The sequence below is a fragment of the Pagrus pagrus genome, assembly GCF_965226575.1.
Source record: "Pagrus pagrus genome assembly, chromosome: 23".
NCBI classification, from domain to species: domain Eukaryota; kingdom Metazoa; phylum Chordata; class Actinopteri; order Spariformes; family Sparidae; genus Pagrus; species Pagrus pagrus.
Genome location: NC_140205.1, coordinates 9,479,454 through 9,501,009, shown reverse-complemented (window position 1 = coordinate 9,501,009; position 21,556 = coordinate 9,479,454). Strand labels below are relative to the sequence as shown.

The window sequence follows — 21,556 nt, the reverse complement described above, 5'->3', positions numbered from 1 at the left end:
AGTAGATACTCTTTCACCTGTCTTATTAGGGCTCCCTATGCACACTACAAGTGATAAGGTGTCATTGTCTGTGCCTTATGAGTGCATTATAAAGTATTATGAATGTACTTTATACAAAGTGTTACCGTTTTCTTGTCACTTTCCAGAGTTTCCCCTTCTCTTTATTAAATAACCGTGGAAACAGGCTCACAGTGTCACTGTAGTCGTTTGGGAGCAAGCAGACTACATCACCCACAACTCCTTTCACTTCTCATTTGTTGCCTAGCGACGACCGTCTTTGACAACGACGGTGAACGCTTCGTGTGAGAAGCTAACTTACTAGCTAGCTTAGCAAACACGGGGATATTTTTGACTTTTTTCCCCTCACAGTTGCCACTTTTCATTATTTAGTCGTTTTAAAGAAAGTTTTCATCATGAAATAATGAAGGAAACAACGAGTGAACCGTTTTCCCCAGTGTCGCCTGGCTGCTGTCCCCCAGGGTCCCATAGTGACGCCGCCCTCGCTGAGGCTCCCAGCTGCGGTGAGCCAGAAGACAACAGAGAGATGGAGGTAAGGAGTAGTAACTTGGCAAGCTTACATGCAGTGTGTCTTCATATTTCTTGGGAATAAACTTTGTTTGTTAGTGGTAGTTCTTTCATTTTAATTGCTTAAAAAAAGCGTATTGTACCGTAGTGGAATTAGAGTAGCAGAGTGACTGTAGTAGTTTGAATGAACCTCCGTATTTGTTCCGTTATGCAACAGGTAAAGCAGGTAACCTTGTACAAGAGGTCTGGGGAAGTAAAACAACACAGCAAGGTCAAATGGTTGATTATTTTCAATTTGCGATAGCTGCATTCAGAGCAACTAGAGTGGTGTGCATCCTTAGTAAGCATATTCCAGTATGTGTGTGTGTGTGTGTGTGTGGTTACTGCATGAATATGTGCCTGTGGGCTGTAAGGGGCAGGAAGCTGTGGGCACTAGTTGATGCTTTTAGTAGTCTTCAAATTATGTTCCTGTATTGTCACTTAAGGGATACAAATGCTAGCTTTCCTATTCCAATACAAAACTTCATTTGTTTTATTCTATGTTTATAGAAGGATGGTGTTTTAACTGCTGAGATGGTGTCCAGCTGTGCATCCAATCTTGGACGCTTTAGTACTGGACTGCAACACTTCTACCACCACCTGTCTCTGCCTGTAAGACACGTCTACACACACACAGCATTTGTAAATGACATTATATGGCTTTCAACTATGTTGACTGTCTGATTCATCAAGACAAAGTATTCCCTGACAAATCGCATCGTGTCATGTTGATGTTATGATGGCAGTTCTGCAGCGAATGTGTTTTAACCAAGGTTTCCCTATTCTAGAGTCACAACCTCAGTGACATCTCCGTTTTAAGCAGTTATATCCACCTTCAAAAGCTGGAACTGCCGCACAACAAAATTAAAGGTGACTTTTTGTTATCCAATCAAGCATCTTTAAAGATGAAATTAAGATATGATTTATTCACATTTCAATTGTTTTTACTTTTCTCAGTCATTTTCTCTAAGTTTCCTTAATTGCTAGATTTATCCTGTGTGAGCCACATGCCATACCTCATCGTCCTGGACGCCTCTCACAATGAAATCTCCACCTTCTTCGGATTCCAGCCTCCCAAGAATCTAAAGGTAACGCAGGACCTTGAACTGACAGGATGAGACCACATTTGATTGTTGGCTTAGGCTTCTCTCTCTCGTATGTGCTATTCCCCCAAGATAGGCCTGGATTTCCATAGCCCATCTGTAGTCACTTTGAATATGCTTACAAGGCATTAACTGCCCTTGAATGACAGTGAACTTTAGTAGATTGAAAATTCTTTCCCATACTCGGATGGATTTAGGCGAAGAATATTTTCAGTGAGATGTACAGAAGACTTTCATGACTGGTGATAGTGTGCTGCTTTTTCCCCCCAGGAAGTCAATTTCTCCCATAACCGCATGACAAATATGAAGGATTTGTCAGCCTATACATCTCTCAGTAAACTGGATCTGGGATGTATCCTTACTGAGAGACATTTACATTCATCCACGTGCCCGTGAACCCCCACACACACTTTTTTTGTCTTTGCCTTTGCCTTTTTCTCTGTCAGTCACATCCTATAGCTTCATATGTACCTATATATGATAATGTCAATGAAAATATAATTAACAAAAGCATCATGTTTGACTGCATTTTCCCTTGTGTATTATTCTTAACATGCCCACTCTCAGACAACAGTTTCAGTGAGATCAGTGGTCTTGAGCAATGTTGCAAGCTCACCAATCTCAGCCTGGAACACAACAAGATCTCGAGTATCAGCGGCCTGGACGGTCTGCCTCTTACACACCTCTACCTGGTAGGTCCTACTGTGTTACACTGAGAAATGTGATGCACAGAGTTCACATTCACACACAAAAACACACTTGCATACAGTACATTCAACACATTTTCATTATTACTTTCCAAGCCAGACCACAAGAACCAATGAGGGAGGCATCCTGGAGCAGCTGACCAAGCAACGGTTAACACTTTAGCACTTGAGGCTAATGTTAGCTAGCATACTACTGTTGACAGAAACTTAAAATCTGACCACCAGTTCTCGCTCAAGAATAGAAAACCCATGTTGACCACGTCTCACCACTCACCCTGACTCATTTAGCTTTCTGCTTTTATTTTTTTCTGCAGTGCATTACTACAGCAATTTGTTGCACCATGCTAATCTCCTTTTTTCCTGCCCTTCTGGAGAAAAAAAATTGTTATTGTTTTATTTTTGCTGTTGTGGCAGCATGAAAACAAGTGGCCTATACTGCTGAAGTCAGACCAAATTAATTCGCCATATCATCTAAACTTTAATTACTTTTTGATGGACATGCCTCTGCAGGAAACCGAGATGCAGAGGCCCTGAAACGTAAAAAACAACAACAACAACAAAAAGTGACGCAAAGTTATGCTCTATGCCCCCTGTCATGTGACACCTTAGCATCCAACCTTGGCATTATTGTTGTTGTGTGAGGGCTTTGGGCAAGTTTTTTAAAGTTGTGAAAATGATTAATGATGAATGGTGTTTGTAACGGGATGCCCTGTGAATAAAAATCTCCACATCCCATCTCTGCTTCCAAACAATGCACAGTTTGTCACGTTTGCATCACAATATGCCTTACATGAAACCAATCTGAGCTAGCTACCCAGATGACTTACATAACAGTTATTTTCTGGAAGTTCCCTGGAAGTCATTACTTTCTTATTGCATGTTTTACTTCATGTATGTTAAATTTCACCTCTTTCAGTTTGTCTCTTCATGCTCTCTGCTTTGTCTTTCCCTTTATGTCTCTGTTTTTGGCCGCATTTTTACGTTCAGTAAAACCTTGGCCTCCTGTTCGAAAATCACCATATGGTCCAACAGCAGGCCTTTTCTCTCTCTCTCTCTCCCTCTCCCTCTTTCTGCTTGTGTGTGTGTATGTGTGCATGTTCTGTCCTTTATCAGTGTTTCCTCATTGTCAGCAGCCATCGGTCTGGCTGTGTCTGCCCCTGTCTGTAGCTTTGCTTTGGGACCAGCTGCTGGTGTTTGAGTGAGCCTGGACCAAGTTCAGCACATACACACACACTCACACATGCTCACACCTTGTCCATCCAGCATCCATCCATTCCCATCCCTGACCCCTCTTCCTCACACGCTGCCTCCCTAAACAGCACAGCCCTGTCAGCCAGCCTGTTTCACAGCCCATCACAGCACCGACCTGGAGCTTCAGGGGACCGGCGCAGTCACCCACCCCCACTGACAGCAGCCCTCTGCCAGGCAACATGCTTGGCAAGAGCAGGCTGAGGTGTGGCCAGACGGCTAGATAACAACTTTAGTCGGTGGAATGGAGTGAGAAGCAGGCTGGGGACCCTGACAAGGGAGGAATGCCCAGGTCTGATTCTTTAGTTGGTTAGCGTGCTGTGCTAGCACCTCGCCAGCTGTTTGGCTGTCAGTCCTCACCTGTCAGGATTTAGCAGACGGAGACAGGCCTGCCACTCATCTCAGTACTGAGGGGAAAGAAGGTTCACACACCCTGCTGAGCGACCATGGCATGTCCTTAATATTTATTAGAGGAAATCATTGACTATATATGAAGGAGAACTGCCGCTTATGCGTGCATATTCATGAATATCACGTACTCACCTCTTTAAATGTGTCCTCCTTCCTGTCTGCGTCCAGAGGGGGAACCAGCTGGTGAAGATTGAAGGGTTGGAGAATTTGAAGAGTCTGCAGGTTGTCGACTTGTCTCTGAACAGCATCAAGAGTCTCTCTGGCCTCCAGAATCTTCACCTCCTGGGCTCCATCAATCTGGAGAAAAACCTGGTATTGATTTTAGATAACCTCTGGAAAGAATTAGTTAACAGCATCACTATGTCGGCCTAAGATTTATGAGATTAGAATTAAAAAACAAAGGTTGATTTGCACTTAAGATTTACTTAAAATAAGAATACCCCTCCCTTTAAATAAACATGCCGTGCATTTCTGTAGAGCGGCCAGTATGTACAGGACAAGACTGAATCATGACCAAGACCAGTCCCACACTGCATGATACACAATAAAATCAAACCATAGGCACTCCTAAATTTGATCTGATCCATATTCGCATAAAAACATGCACACAAGTCAAATGAAGATTCCTCTTCGTTCACCTCTTTTATTGCCATATATTCAAATATACTCCATGTTTTAACATATTCTAATGCAATATAACTTTGTGCAAGTGTTTTCTGGGTGAGACTTTTCTTTCCATAGAAACCATCATTATGTACAGTACGTAGCAAACAAGTGTTCTATACAGTAATATTCCTGCCATTGTGTTCTTGACTGGTCTTGAAATAAATTCCAGAGTCCTCTTTGTCTGAGACCGAAACAGCACCAAGTTAAAATAGGCTTGATTCTGAGACAAGGCTGAGACCTTCAAAAAGTGGTCTTGGGACTGGTCTTGAGACCAAGACTGAACTTGAGTACCTCAACACTACTAGTTTAACACAATAGAAGCTGTAAACGAGGTTGAGAATGAACTTTCATGCTCAACAAGTTTCTGATTTTTGGAAAATTCAAATAAACCTTCAAACAGAGACCCCACTGCATGAATTTCTGCTTTGTTTCAGATAAGTGAAATTCAGGAGTGCAAACACATTCACAACCTTTTCCTGCTGAGGGACCTCAACTTACAGGGAAACCCTGTACAGGTAACCCTTTATTGAGCACAGTTTTCTACTTATTGTGATGAGATATACTGTGTACAGCAGATGTCCACTTTCCTGCATCTTGATGGGTGTTTTGCCCAGGCGCCTCTGAAAACAGAAAACGTTTTCCCCTACATATAGATTCATAATTACGTTTTTGTAATACATGCCATGTGAATTTAATTGGTAGGAGCGAGCCAACTACAGACTTGCAGTCATCTTCCTCCTTCAGCATCTGACTGTGCTGGACCAAGAGAAAGTCACTGCTGAAGAAAAGGTAAGAATAAACATAATTTTGTAACTTCATGACCAGAGGAATCTTGCAATTATAAACAGTATAAACATGCTGTCTCAACATGTCTGACCTGAAACCAACCAATTCAGCTGTTTATATGTGGGATTGCTTCCTTTATATGAGACTTGATTACTTACCTTAAATCCCAGGTGTCATCTGTAAATACGTTTGACCCTCCTTTGGATGTGGTGGCAGCCAGGGATCACATGATCCACCTGGTGTATCAGATGATGCAGCCCCAAGTTCTTTTTGACAGGTTGGTAGAGTTATAAAATGTTGTTTGATGTCCTAACTTCTGATAGGTCAGCTGTTTGTTCCTGAATGTAGAGCTTTAGATAAAACCCCCTGTGTATTGAATGCATGTGTTAACTATTATTGTCCTTTAATGTAATCTTAAGCGGAAAAGATAATATAAAGTGTTGGCAGATGTGACAGGAAACACTGAAATGCTCTTTCAGAAGTGTACTCTGTGTTTGATTAGTCATAATCATAAAAATCTTGCAAAATCCCCATCAAGAAAGTTGTTCTCAAACTTGAGCAGCATTTTATCTGCAGTGTTTCTGTATCACTCACATTATCTACTCCCTAAAAGAAGAAAATGAGTTCATGCATCAGCACTTTTTTGAAAACATCCATCATCAGCAAATAAAATGCTGCAGCTACAGTCAATTTACCATTCTCCTCTGTGCTTGCTAGATAGAGCACATCCATATTGCCCACAAGGCTCCCGTTTATATCGACTGTAGGGGAGGCTTTCACGACTGAAGGAGTTTGTGCTCTGGCTTTGTGGTTTATCTTTGGTTAGAGAGAATGTTCCTGTAAAGTTTAAGTTGATCATAAAATCTGTGTGTGTGTGTATGTATGTGTCTCCAAGCAGCACTTTGCCCTGTGTAGACTCTCCATATCCAATGCTGGTGCTGACTGGTCCTCAAGGCTGTGGGAAGAGAGAGCTGTCCCACAGACTGTGTCAGGAGTTTGACGAATACTTTGCCTATGGGTCAGTCTCAAGCTTTCTGTACTCATGTCACAATCCTCGGCAGTAGAGGAGAGAGCATTCTTGTCATTTACTGAAGTAAAGGTACTATGCTAAAAGTAAAAGTCCTGCAATGGAAGGGAAAAGTATGTAAGTATAATCAGGAAAACAAAGTATTCAAAATAAATCTACTCAGAGCAGAAAAATGTCCCCTCTAGCCATTTTACTAAAACAACCCACCACCTAACTATTAACTGACTAACTGCATTAGGTTATAATTACAAATGAACTCATGTAAAAGCAGGATTATACTTATGTAGTTTTTGTGGTGGAGCTTATTTTAGCTTTTTTGTATAAGACTGCAATTAATGATTACTTTTTCGTTATGGACTAATCTGCTGATTATTTTCTTCAATAATCGATTGATTGTTTGGTTGGTTCTGCCAAAAAGTCAGAAACGTGATGTACGCTTCACATGTTTTGTGTGTAAAAATCCTAGTTTGTAAAGTTACTAAAGCTTAGTAACTAATATTTCAAGATTACAATATTTGTAGTAGAAGTAGAAAGTGGCAGGACAAGAAAATACTCAAGAAAGGTGCAAGTACCTCAAAATTGTTAAGTACAGTACTAGTAGAAATATGTTATGTTCCAGCACTGGTCCTCACAGGCAGTGTCAATAGTTGTGCAGGTACCAAAATACACCAAATTCAGTAGATTGAATTGATAATGCACATTGTATAATCATTAAGGCAACAAGGATTCATTTAATCTAAGATTAGTTCTATCTAGAGTTCAGCAAGACTAGACATAAGACATAAGACTTAACATAAGCGGGGCTCAGTTGCATAATTAAAAAATAATAATAATCAGTTTTGTAAAACCAAGTTTATTGATGTAAACCAAGGTTAAACAGAGCTTAATTATTGTGGAGGTGCAACTCACATTGAAATAAATATACTTTTGGCTGCTGTGTATTTCTTATCATAATGTTAAATGTTTTGCTAGCGAGCTAAAAAAATAGTTAGATTCATGTTCGTTATTAGCTGTTTCAGGAGTTGTGTTTTTTGCTACTTCATGATAAAAGCTTTTTAAATAACTCAATGACAGGGGACTTTTATTGTGAAGGATAAGAACAGTAAAGCTGTCAACCTAAAATTAATGACAAGGTACTGTGTCTAAAAGCATTATTAGTACGTTTTTTTTACACATTTTTGTATCAGTTTTTCGACCAAAGGTCATATTAGCCTTCAGCAGCAGCCAAATCAAGTTAGTGTCTTTGTTGTCACATGTACAATAATTGCTGGTGCCAATAACTCAACAAGTCAAGGTTATGACTATACTTGCTATCCGTCTAAAATATTCCAGAAACCCAGGGGTCTCATTCCAGTTTATAGTCCCGCTCCTGGACCTTTTAAGTGGCTGTGGGTCTGAGATGGTTTGCATACTGTACTTGGATCTCATAAATTATATGTCTGGATATGTAACATGAACTCTCAAGACTAAGAGTTTCTCTACCTGTCTGTCTCCACAGCATCTGTCACACCACAAGGGGGCCCTACTTTGGAGAAGAGAATGGAATTGATTACCATTTTGTCAGTGAGGAAGATTTTCAGGACACGATAAATATGGTGCGTTGGCATGCTGTTCAGCTTTTTTGAATCTTGGAGTACCTTAGAGAACAAAATAGATATGTCAAGAGTTCTTAGGTTCAAATAATCTCTTGCACTCAGTGTCATAAATCTTGCAAACACTAATTATCACCTCAAGATAATTAAATGTAAACTGGCCTTTTTCTTAGTCTCCTAGAGTCACGTAACTCCCTGAAATTGAATTCACTCACTGGCAATAATGAGTTGAGTAGTTGAGATAATTAGTTTTACTTGGTTGGATTGATTTTATTTTTAATGGCTGATATTTCATTTAACAAAGATACATTTAGTTGAATTGAGCTTTATTGATAAGGTGTAATGGCTGAATTAATTAAAATTCCTTGGGAATGACTCATCACAGCATCTCCGACAATGTTTGCCTTGCAAGTTACAGTTATGAGTCAGGGACAACTGGCAAGGACAAGAACTAATGGATTTTTATATCATCAATATGCAGACATTGGCCAAAACTGCATAAAATACACCTTTTTGATTAGAGGGTCAGCCGGTGCCAGACTCTGATTATGTTACTGTGATCAGTTTATATTCGTGTTAATCAGCAGCAACTGGATATCAGTGATTACACCGACTGTGTGCGCACAAGCTTTGAAGATAACAAAATCCTCAAATGTGTGGAGTTTTTTCGTAGAGTCAGAAAACTGGGCGTGTAGGTCAGAGGTCTTGAACACATTTGTTTTCCATCTTGTCCCTCGAGTCAAGCTGCCTGTTATGTAAGAGTGGTGGGGGATGATGGATGGAGGTCTGGGTCATGCAGTGATTTACTCAGCAAAGGCTTTGATGTCGGAATTTATGCCTTTTGTCTATTCCAACAGAGGAAGTGGATCAGGTTAACTTTATAGTCTGCCCCTTGCTCGACTTGATTTTTCCAATCTTCTCCTCCACCCTCTTTCTGTTGCCAGCTCCTTGGTTTATTGCTGCCCTGCCCTACTTTACTTACTCTTCCTGCTCTCTCACCCTTCATGTCTCTGCCGCCCTTTTCCTCTTCACTCGATTTTCCCTTAGAGATGCTTTTCAGTAACTATGCAATCATTACCTCTTGAGCCCACTTCTTGTGGCTGTTCTACAAAATTAACCCTAATCAGCAGTCCTTGGTACTTATTATTCTCCTTACTGTGTTGTAAACACAAGGAACACCTGCTGTGCAATTTTGTCTGAATAACATTTGAGTCTAGTAGTAAAGAATCACACATATAATGTTTGTAAATGAGTGTTTGAATGCTTGTCAGTGACCTATTTATGTTCAGGGACACGAAAACAAATGTTAAATGGAGCTTATTTCAGCTATTTTCTATTTGTTTCCAGAAGAAACGTCTTTTGTAATTTATCAGTAAAACTTGTGCAGTTTATCTATATAGATTGTATTGGTTTAAGCCTTCAATTAAGTATAAAAGAACTAGATGGCATTCAGCTTTTGGTGCTCAAAACACCAAAATAAAAACATTTGAAAAACTCAACATTAATGGCTCTTTCCATAAGTCATGACCCAGTTACTCAAAAAAATCCAAAGACCTTTAGAGCAGTTTAGTGTAGGAACTACCCTGTGTCATCACGCAGAAGGAAACATGCTTCTACTCATGGACAAGAGGCTTGTGTTCCTGACAGTGTGGGATGTAAACTTTAATGGTATCCTCCCCCAGTTGAGCTGTAATCATAGGTAGCATAGTTTGCTAGCGTCTCGTTCTGCACATTGATTCAGAAAGAAAATAGTTCCTACATGAAACGGCTCACAACAAAGTATGTGAATAATCTTAGTAACAGGGTCATGATTTCTGGAAAGAGACACTTTTTAGATTTATTTTTTGCAGCTTGGAGAACCACAAGCCATGGTTGTTCAATTCTGTTTGTAAGGAGGCAGGCTGATATCTCAGAAACTTGGCAACGCACACCAAAACAATCATAGATAGATAGATGATGTATAAATAGCGCTAAATGTAAAGGTAAACATATGTTCTTTTCATTTTGGTGTGTACTGTCACGTAAAAAATGTAATGACTCATAGTTAGTAGTTTTCTCTACATATTTGTTATATAATGTGGTCTTGCAGCCTGTATGCAGTTTTAAAAGGCAGAGAGGAAAAAGTGGAGGCTGTTTTCTTACTGTGGAAAAACTTCAAGTCAGGTTCATTTACATTTTATGGTTGGCATACAGTACTGTTTACTGCTTCTGGCTCCACATGTGGGCATTTAATTGACAGGCCAGCTTAATGTTGATGTTACAAAGTCTGGGCTCTCTAATTGCTGTGAATTTAAATATAACAAAACCAAAGCAATACAGTCTCAAAAAACAACACTACATTTGCGAAAACAGCTACTAAACTACAGTAGTAATAGAATTCATACAAGTTATACAAGTACAACTGTGGGAAATCATGACAAATTTGGCCTGTTAAGAGTGATGAATTATGCTGGTCGCAATAAAAATGCCTCAAAAAGCAGGCAGACAAAAAGGTCAGGGGTCATGGTTGAGAAGTAACAAAGAGAGAGATTTTTTGCACAGACCACCAGGTCAGAAGTTCAGTTTGCAGGTGGGCAAATGACTTTAGGTTGTTAATCCTGACAGAACATGCTCGGGTTGTGTATTCATGTCCACAGGAGATAAATACTGCTCATAACTGGTAACATGATGAGTAGTGGAGCAATAAAGTGGTGCACTAAAATGTGTCATTGTTTCCCCTCATAACTGTAAAATCTCCTTTTAGGGTAAGTTTATCCAGACCATGCAGTTCGGGGGTCACACGTACGGGCTGTCCAGAGACGCCATAGAGGATGTAGCCAGAGAAGGACTCGCATGCTGTGTGCATATGGAGCTTGAGGTGCGTAATGATGTCTGAGAGTACTTATACCATATCATATGTGGTCAATAAAACCAATAGACTTACATACAGTAGAGATTGATTTTTTATAGTATGTATCATACTCTATACTATATGTTACTATATGCTAGATACATTTTCTAAAGCACGACTAGTGAAATAAATACTAAAATACTTCAACTCGACCTAGAAACCCCTTTGTCAGTGCTATGAAAAGGCATGAAGGAGTAAAACGTCTGGTTTGATCAATAAGTAGGCAGGTTTTGTTACTTAGTCCACTCTTGTGTTACCTCGGTTTCTATCACCCTCTCTTTTCTCATTCTTTGCCTCCTCCATCAGTTGGGGTCTGTTTCTTTTGCAGTGTAGAGTTTCCACAGTTATTCGAGCTGGTCCACCGTTACCTGGGGATAGCAACCGGGGTAAAACAATGTCTCTTTCAGTTTTGGTTCCGCAATGACATATGTCCTTTGTTTGTGATTCGTGCTTCATTTTCCCAGAAAAATCCTAGCCGGCGGCAGACTGAAAAGCAAGGCTTAGAGAATCTATATGCAGATTGTGTCATTTTTCTACAGCCATTACACTGTACAATCTGTGTGTTCAGTCCAGAATGATACATTGAAGCAAAAAGTTGTCTATTGCCAGTTCAAAATATCCTTACATCTGCTTGCAACTACATTACCCTTTATACTTAATATTATTAGTATATTAATATACTAATTATTAAGACCATATAGGAGATGAGCCAATTGTCAAAAACCCAACAAATATGAATGTTTTGCTCTAACACTATTTTTTAAAGCAGCTGCAAACATTATTTGTTGTGTTCTGTTAGGGTGATATTTAAGATATGTAAAAACATTTCTTCCAAGGGCATCAGTGACATTTCGTTTTAAACCCAGAGGACAAAGAGTGAAGCTTCTTTCTCTGTATCAACAGCATGTATTATTGGAGTGAAAGATAATAGATAAGGTTTTCAGTGATTCAGGATAAGACTGTGTGGAATCATACACTTTCTGTTTGGAATACTAAATTGCTTTTTACCCGTCTGCGTGGGGGAGTGTGTTGTCAGTGGATTTGAGTTGACAGATAGTTTTCATCTCCAAAGTTGTTACAGCGCACTGTTCAAATGGAATTCAAAATTGCAATAAACAGAGTATCAAACTGTCACTGTAACAGAACTGTCTTTCTGCGCAGGGCGTGCTCAGTCTGAAGAACAGCTACTTTGAGCCTCGATACATCCTGCTCATCCCCACCCAGGTGGAGCAGTACATGGACCACCTGAAGAGCCGTGGTCTCTATACACCAGCACAGATTGACACGGCGGTGTCACGTATAGAGCTCTACGCCAAAACCAACAGGACACGACTGGGATTCTTTGATAATGTGATCCCCTGTGGTACGACAAAAAAAGGACTTTGTTAATTAGATATTTTCTTTATATTATGAGATAGAATGTATTTATTCATGTTGTTTGATGCTCTGCTAGTTAATTTAAGTGTGCATTACAGAGAATAATAATGGTAATTTAATATCCTCTAGGGGCCTCCAGATCCGTTCTACTATTACTTAATGACAGTTTAATTGTACTACAAAGTGTAATTATAAATACTACAATTAATTTTCAACAGAAATCTATTTTAAGCTAGGAAAACACTTAATTGATTCCCAAGGGAGACATTTCTTTTTGTCTGCTTATTCAACCTTCAGATATGATGTTAGAAGGAGAGAAATTTAAAAGTCGCTGCTGTTGCTTTGTTCATAGGCAGTTTGTCATTGAAGTGCCTCACAGAGCGAAAAAATACCCTTCCTTACCCCGACAGAGTGCAAGTGTCATTGCTATAGCCTTAGATAAATTAACACACTTCACTAAAATCCATACACTACACTTTCAATCCAATTACCACATGTATTAAGGGCACGTAGCCGCAGAATAGCTGTGTTTATCATCCCCTCATGAAAGCACTCAGACATGTTAGCTGTTTTCTTAATGAGATGAACATACAGGGAGTTTGGAACCTCATCACTTTTATGCACTGCTAGCTAGCACCTCATTACACTAAGGTCATCATCGCCATATCTTTGATTCATTACTGTTTGATGGGAGATGCATTGGTTCTGTTCACAAGCAGACTTCTTTGTGCGGTGCTGTCCTTGTGTGTGTGTGTATGTGCACTTGGATGTGTGAGCAGATGACTGGGAGGAAGCCTATCAGACACTGAGGCAGGTAGTGAGGGAGTACCTGTTGTTAGAGGAGCAGGAAGAAGGAGGCAAAAACAACAGAGCGTCCCCTGATAACACCTCGACAGGTGTGTATTTGTTTGTTTGTTCAGATCATCATTAGCAGACTTAACTCATCTGGGTGCTCATGTTTTGAAGCAAAACACAGTGTGCAAAGTGCAGTTGGTCAATGTTTGCTTTGCACAGCTTTCACGTTTTATTTATTAATTTATTTAAATTTCAAGGGGCATTTCACCAATTTCTTTTACATGTCAAGTCACACTTGACACTTACTAGTGACAGGTGGTGGTGGAAGAAGTATTCAGATTCTTATATTAATTGAAAGTACTAACAATACTCTACTAACTCTACTCTACTACTAAAATGTTACTGAAGTGAAAGTATATACATTAAATCAATTAAAAGTCCTCAATGCAATAAATGAATGGACTAATTCTTTTAGCTACATGTCCCATTCACTGTCTACAACAAAACCCATTTTCATTAACTTTCTCTCTGTGTCAGATAAATGCAGTGAAGTAAAAAGTAATTTTCTTAAACATTTCTTTCTAAAATGTAATGGAATAAAAGTAGAAAGTGGCATGAGAGGAAAAGAAAAGATTCAAATTACTTCAAATTTGTACTTAAGTACAGTACTTGAGTAGATCTACTTAGTTACATTCCACCACTTGTAACAGAAATATTATTCAGTCTGCAAGTGACATCACTTGATGACATGAATGTATGAAGTTTAAAGCATTCACCACACAGGACAGGTTTTTTATAGATTGAGTGCCTAATAAACGTGGCCATGAATTAAACTTTTTGGTGTCTAAATAGAAAAATAATAACAAACTGTTTCCATGCCCTATATAGTGTATTCTGTTTTAGTATGTGCATCCATACACAGTCTATGAATCTTGTTAATGTGTGTGTGCTCGCTGTAAACATCATATGCAGTATTACACAGTATGAACATCTACTGTATTACATATATATAAATAGTATCTGTCTCTTCCTCTCAGGTCACAAGCCAGAGGAGAAGCCACCTTCACCCCTGTTGAGGTCAGGATCAGGCATACACAGGTCACACTCTGCCACAGCACTTGACCCCTCGGATACGATTTACAGAAACTATTTTACCAAGATCCAGGCAGAGCTCAGCCTTCAGAAGAGCCCCACTGTGAGTTACAAGATGTCTGATGAAAAATGTATTGGTAGTGAAGCCTGTAAGTGAATTTTAAGCATCTAGACTGTATAAAATTTGTGGAAAAATAATCCTTAATCTTCTAACAAGATGCTGTCTTTCCTTTTGCTCTTCCCTGCCATACATTATTACTCCCCTGTCCCACTTTCCTCCCATACTCTCCAATTTAATCACCCTCTCTCAACCTGTGTTTCCTTTTTGTCTCCCCTTCCTCTCACCTTCCCACCTCTTCTGAACTTCTGCAGGAGCAGGCTTCCATCAGGAGGCGTGAGCACCTGGTGAGAGAGGCCATAGTTGGGAAGAGTCCAGGGGTCTACAGCCAGCTCATCAAAAGGTTCATTATAAGTAGCACGCACTCCACTGCACTCCAAATGCTTAATTTCAAGTGGGCACTCTCAGCTGGGCCAAAATTGGTTTAATTGGTGCACTTGTCCTAACTGTGTTTTGATGGTTTGTTTTGGCTTGTTGTTTGACCTTGAGGGTGAAGTGGCAGGTGCCCAAATTATTTGAATCTAACTGTTTGTTAATAGAGGGCCTGTGTGGTGCCACTTCTCAGTTGTCCTAAAATATACCTGTCAACACTCATAACTACATCAAATCCGGACGTGAAATTGCTTTTCCATTTGATTTATCCTCATTAAGAAGGATGACTGAATTTCGTCCTATTTTTCTTTTACCTCAGGTCTGCTCAAACAGAACCGTCGTCACTGCAGAATAATGATCCTGGTACACATTGTAGTGAGGACAGCAGGTGAGAATACACACACACACACGGACACACATATAAACACATATAAACACACAATACAGTACATACACACTTACAGGCGCTCACACTCTACCAATGCGGTCAGAAGTCACAAGTAAGGCCAGATGAAGCATTTAGGAGAGAATCCCAAGAAAGTCTTTAGGAGGAGGAAACTGCTTCTGTAGTACACTCCTTACTCGCCTGGCTTGGTTTTACGACATGTGTTCACTTTTATAGAGCTCATTCTACTGGTACAATCCATGTGGGGACAAATCTGAACAACACATCCCCCACACACACAAACTTGCTTACACACAACTCATAAATTCAGATTGTATTGCGTTTGCTGTTTTTGACTCCCCTGTGTGTATCTATAAACAGACTTACTGCACAAGTATGTCATTAATCAGTCAGACATTGTTGTGTTGTTGATCTAACACACACACACATAAGCTGTACAAATTAGCATCAATTTATTTTAGTCGTTTCGCTGAGAAGAAGACATTTCAGATACATGCAGAGATACAGTACAGGTTGGGTTCATGTTCTCAGGGGCCAAGTTTTGCCAAACGTGCTGAAAATCTACAAGTTCTGTCAGCGGTCTGAGCGATAAATGCCCCAAGTGTACCGTAAGCATTACTCAGCCCTTCAGTATTTCTATAGAAGATTCCAGACATCTGTCTTCGGCGCTCTTAATAGGGATGTGTCTTTACTTGTGTGTGTGTCTGTCTCATATGCTGTGTCAAAGGATCCTTTTGTATTCCTCTGATAGGATTTTTGCGTAGTCTTGTGTGTGTACTTGCTTGTTGCGTGTGTGTGTTGTCTATATGAGTAAATTAGATGACAAAAATTCATATTTGTTTGTTTATTAAGTACCAATAGCCATTCCCTATTAATTCAAGGTCCATTGTGCAGGATTTTTTGGGGTAGCTATTGGCAAAAATGCCACTGAATCCTACAAACTGGAACTTTAAGTTGTGTTACCAATATTGTGGCATGCCGTCAAAAATACTGGCAGTATATCCAACTCATGGTGTTCCCCTAAAAACCTTCCGAAAGTAAATTCTGTGAAATTTTCTCTATTTGCTTGCTATTTTTGTGTTTTCCTCACTTTTGTCACTGGTCCCTTTAACCATTGTTTTTGTTTCACTGCACACAACCACTACATGAACCTTTTTCTACCTTTTCTCTTTTGTCTGTCTCTTTTCCCGCCACCCTCTGTGCTTTGCTCTTTCCTCCATCCCTTCTGTTTCCTCCATTCACAACAGCCCGGATGTGTCTCGTGCTAGCTCAGCGTTGTCCGTGCCCAGTTCAGCAGGGGCCTTGTCTGGCCTAGTGGAACCGCGAGATGTCTCTGACTTGGGACAGGCCTTGGAAACACATGAAGGTTATTATAGTTTTTTTTTTAAAAATCCTTTTATGGCATTTCTAGCTTGTTATATATACAAAGGCAAGATTGGAAATTATTTTTGAGCTGCTAGATGCAAGGGGAAAAGACAGACAAACAACAAAATTCCACACTATGTTTTTTATGTATACTGTAGTCAATAATTTTATAGTTTAGAAAACACTCTCTTGGCCAAAACAATACATCTGATTATAAAAAAAATCAACTTTTTTTTATTAAGTTCTGAAGATGTGTTCATGTGTTTCCATATCTATTATTGTGTCTTGAAAAATCTTCCCATTTCTTGCCACATAGCACCAGGCCAAACTCCTGAAGCCCCCAGTCCAGGCACAGATCAGCTACCTGTGGCCACATCTCCCTCCACTGATCTGCCACCGATCCCCACTGGACGCAAGACTCCTGCAGTGCCTGACCCGGCTCCTTCACCCAGACCCGGCCCCAATCTGGCAGGAAGAAATGGAGGAGATGCAGATACGGAGGGATAGCTTTTACAGTTTTAGGGTGTCATCTCACAAAGTAGTAATTATTCAACAGTTATGTACAGTAAAAGTACACAATTTAAAATATAAGCTTGGCCTGTTAAATTTAAAGAATGTTAATTTGGTCAACTGCAAAACCGAGATGTGATACACACAAGCCACACACTTGAGGATGGATTTCACTGTCAGCACTTGCCTTTTCCTGTGCTGTGTTAACTCGTGCCTTAACACGTCTGCTATATACTGTATACATGACAAGTAGGTGATAGTGTTAATGACCATATATAAGGCTGACTACAGTGTAATTATAGGCAAAGTTGTGCTTATTTCATCTTTGTAGATTCGCTGGCCTTAAGGTACACAGTGTTGACATACATTATGATTCATGCTTGCACACAGATTGTCAAGAATGCCTTTCGGTCATGAAGAATACAACATAATAATATGTTTAGATTCATGACTAAAAGAAGTATCTGTTCATTCTGAAAAAGTTCATGTCTACAAAGTATGTGGTGCACGTCATGTATTGTGAATGCTGCATTAATTTTCCTGACAGTGAAGTGGCATTTTATTTCCTACTGTTCAGTAATCTCATCAAATAGGATTCGCCATTGACATCTAGATACTGATCTTTTATGTGCAGCATGCAGCTCTTGTCATTGGATGATAAATACATCATTAATCTTTATCTCTTCTGATGGGATTATTTATTCGACTGGAAACACTTTCATATGGAAGTTGTTGACAGGCATTAAACACTGAGCCATCACAAACAAGTTACTGTGTTTTTGTCAGTTTGTGTGTGTGTGTGTGTGTGTGTGTGTGTGTGTGTGTGTGTGTGTGTGTGTGTGTGTGTGTGTGTGTGTGTGTTGCACTTCACTTGTTTTGTGAATTCTGCAGTGTTCATTTTTGATTCATTGTAAACTGGAATTGTCATCTGTCATTGATGTGTGCATTGCTTATTTAACAGCCAGCCTGCTTGTAGGCGCATGTGAGTATGCACATACAGTATGCATGTCTTGGTTCCTGGGCTGTACATGTGAATGCAGGGCTTCTACACACACACACACACACACCTGGCCATCCATCACTGTCTCTCTTCCTCTCGGGCAGCAGATGTTGCAACCCTGTCATAATTCTTTGGCAGTTTGAAACCAGACAGTGTCTTTTGGGCCCCTGGGGTCTAACCTACTTACACTGCAGTCTGCACCCCTTAGTCTAACTGATCATGGACCTACATGTTGCCTTTCTGCGCATTAAAGGAGCAATATGGCCAGAATTTTGTTTTAAAGCAGTCCAAAAAATGAGCTAACAGTGTTGACATCATGTAAAAAATGTCCAAGTATTGTGTTGCAGAGACGTCTACTGAAGAAGTTAGTATGCTAATCAGCTAGCCTTGGCCCGTCCTGTCTTGTAATACCAGCAAGAGGCGATAGTTCGATAGCCCCTAGCAGATATATGCTAGAGTTCTAGTCATATTCTACAAATTATACCTTTAAAAACCTTTGCTTCTTGTCTTTCTTGATGTGTATTCATATTTACCCTGTGACGATCTTCACTTAATACACGCCATTGTCGCTGCTTCTCAATCTATTTTTAATGCGTCTGCATCGCTCACGTTTGCAGTGTTAGATTGCATGACTACAGCAGTTGCTGCAGCCTCTTCTGTCACAAACAACAAACAGCTGTATCTCTCCCTCTCTGCTGATTTCTATGCATCATAAACCACTGCAAGACATCATTCATAACAGAGAAAGTTTAAACAGCATACAGTATGCGTGTACAATGCACCACACACTGTCTGCTTCCCTAACTTCACCACCTGCTCAAAAATAAACATGTCACACACTTTCATCTAGACATAACTCCTCATGACAGCACACTTTTTCTCACCAAAGAGAAAAGGAGAGCACATTTTCTGGGAGAAACAAAGACTTGCTTGCGTCTCAGATTTATGTCTGATGGAAAGAGCTGTGATGGGACATAATTTTTTATGATATTTGCAAGACTTGAGCTACTGAAGCAAAGAATATTGATCTATATTTTCATTCCAATGAGGGTGTCATAAGAAATAACAGAAATGTTCAGAAATAACAGAATTGAGTGAGCAGATCTCACCTTTTGTTCTTAATCTGGACTATGGTTATGTTTCATAGTGTGTGTGTGTGTGTGTGTGTGTGTGTGTGTGTGTGTGTGTGTGTGTGTGTGTGTGTGTGTGTTTTGAAAACTTTTCTGTTCTATACTATGCTACAATAAACTGTCAGTACTAAACTATATGGCACTATACTAGACTATAGTATGATATTGTAAAGCTATTGCCTTACTATCGTATGCATATGGTATTATACTATACTGTGTTATACTACTCTTTACTACCCTATACTACAATATAATGTACCATATAATACAGTATTTTGCTACACAGTACTATACCATGCTATATTATAGCATACAGTATTGCATTAGTTTCCATCTAGTCATGAGGCCTTCTTGATCTTTTTAGGGTGTGTACTGTGTATTGAGCTTAAAAGGCAGAAGCAATGACACATCAAAATCTGAACCCAGATGAGACATCACATGCAAACAGAACTGATACATCCAAATAGTTAAGCTGTGTCTGAAATCTGTGCCTTTAAAAGTCTTTAAAAAAAGTAGTGTTCATGGCATATATACTACTTTCTCCTAACTAACCCCTGCCCGTTGTTACATAAATTACACTTGTCAGTGAGGCCTCAGGATGATTATTCATAAATGTGTGAACTCTCAGCTACTGTCTAATATAGAGTAAACTGTCTAGTGCCTATTAAAAACAAAATAGTGAATGAGGGAACAACTTTGGACAGAGCAACATTTGATTCTAATGAATATATCTGTTTCCCTGTACAAATGTCACAGATAATTAAGAAAAAGGAACATAAGTATACACAGTAAGTGTGATTTTAAAGTAGACTTTTAAAAATAACAATAAATACTAATTTGCTCTGCCAGAACTGGTTTTGGGGCAGCTAATGTATTCAGACATGTTCAGCAGTCAGCTCCAGTTTAATATAATGATACTCTTACATTGCCAGAGCTATTTCCACACTCCATTTCACTGTGCCAACACAGAATAAAGCTCCGGCTGAACCTCCTGTCATTCTGAGATAGTTGAAAAAAAACTGATCTGGGTTGTTTGAAGTATTTTAAAAGCTAATCAAAATGATCAATGACGGGCCTAAACTATGCTACTGTATGCTCACAGCTACTCTGTTTCAATATACTTAGTTTCTTCATTCTTTACCTAATTTAACAAAGATCCTTCTCGTCTGCTCCTGCACTGTTTTTCAGACCTTCTGACCAGGTGGACACAAACCATCATGTAGCCTTATGAGCTGCCACAGTCTTTCAAACAGGTTTCAATTATACCCCTGCTTTACAGCGACAGTGATTTGTTAGTAGATACAGAGCCAGCGGTTACAGCTAGTTCTCCTCACTGTGGGTTTTCCTTTTAATATGTCTTGTGAAAAGATGGGAGGAGAGAGGGAGGGTTACGAGGATGAGAATAGAGCCAGAAAGTAGTCTGTGAAAATACAATAATATGTTACAGGAGCAGCTGTAACCTGCGCACATGTGTGGGTATGAGGGAGGAGCGGGGACACACCTACTCATTTTGAGCTCAAACATACACATCCTTCCTACAGAGATGAAATAAAGCTCCATCTTTGATCGTCCCTGGTGCTGAGAACAACTGTCTTTGTGTCTCCACTTAAAATATCTGTTTGTTCTTTGTGAGCAATAACAGTGAATCAATAGCACATGAAATTGAGGCCTGGTATTATTTGTAAGCTTGCATCAGTAATTTCTCTGCGCAGATGTGATTTGACAGTTTCTTGAACGGACAGATCGGTAAAGGACAATGAGAACAGACAGGTCCCACGTGTTTTGGATTTGTGCTGAACTTGCTGTTTTGATTACCGTATGAAGCAGAATGGATGACTTACCTTGCTCTTACACAAGTTTATCCCTCTATTTCATACTTTCTGTAGTGTTTCACAGTGGTGGAAAGGTACCAAGCGCATTTACTCGATTACTCTACTTAACACAGTTTCAAGTTGCTTGTATTTTACTTGAGTGTTTCTATGTGTTGCTTCTTTGTGGGCTCAACACTAACTTTTAAAGGTGTTTGTCAGGTTTTCAACCAGGCATCAGCTCATCTAATATTTTGAGTAATTAACATACTTTGCTGTAATAGGTCAGCTTGATAATAAAAAAAGATGTTAAAGAATGTTTAAAAGCTTTATTACATTAACTGGTCAAGAGTCTTTGTAGCTTGTCTAGCCCTGTTGTTCTGTAGGATGTGCTACCCTTGATGTGTCACTTTTTGATATTTATGTTGGTAATGCTTTCCAGTATGATTTTTCTGCCCAGCTCAAAGATGGCAAGATACTTCCTATGAAGACTTCACAAATTTCCTTTTTTGTTTTTTCATTCAGGGTTCATCTGTTTGTGATACATACGTTTGTGATGTTGGGGGGTTAGTTGAACTTTACCCCCCAC

At 39.6% G+C, this 21,556-nt stretch overlaps 1 protein-coding gene across 3 annotated transcripts; it reads left to right on the top strand.

The window, feature by feature from the left end:
• Positions 1–271: 271 nt before the first annotated feature.
• lrguk (leucine-rich repeats and guanylate kinase domain containing) lies at positions 272–17,796 on the top strand. 3 transcript variants are annotated; one of them, XM_084346275.1, is made up of 20 exons: positions 272–550; positions 1,075–1,176; positions 1,353–1,434; positions 1,552–1,652; positions 1,938–2,019; positions 2,235–2,359; positions 4,202–4,345; positions 5,134–5,214; positions 5,402–5,488; positions 5,656–5,762; positions 6,384–6,503; positions 8,011–8,107; positions 10,848–10,961; positions 12,156–12,357; positions 13,151–13,267; positions 14,204–14,361; positions 14,631–14,719; positions 15,068–15,136; positions 16,402–16,520; positions 16,836–17,796. In XM_084346275.1, the coding sequence occupies exons 1-20, from the start codon at positions 422–424 to the stop codon at positions 17,024–17,026; spliced, it is 2,316 nt and encodes a 771-aa protein (XP_084202401.1). In that variant the 5' UTR covers positions 272–421; the 3' UTR covers positions 17,027–17,796. The 3 variants fall into 3 exon arrangements, with proteins under 3 accessions (XP_084202401.1, XP_084202402.1, XP_084202400.1); XM_084346276.1 differs by having other exon boundaries at positions 6,381–6,503; positions 14,637–14,719; XM_084346274.1 differs by having other exon boundaries at positions 6,381–6,503.
• The last annotated feature ends 3,760 nt before the right edge of the window (positions 17,797–21,556 follow it).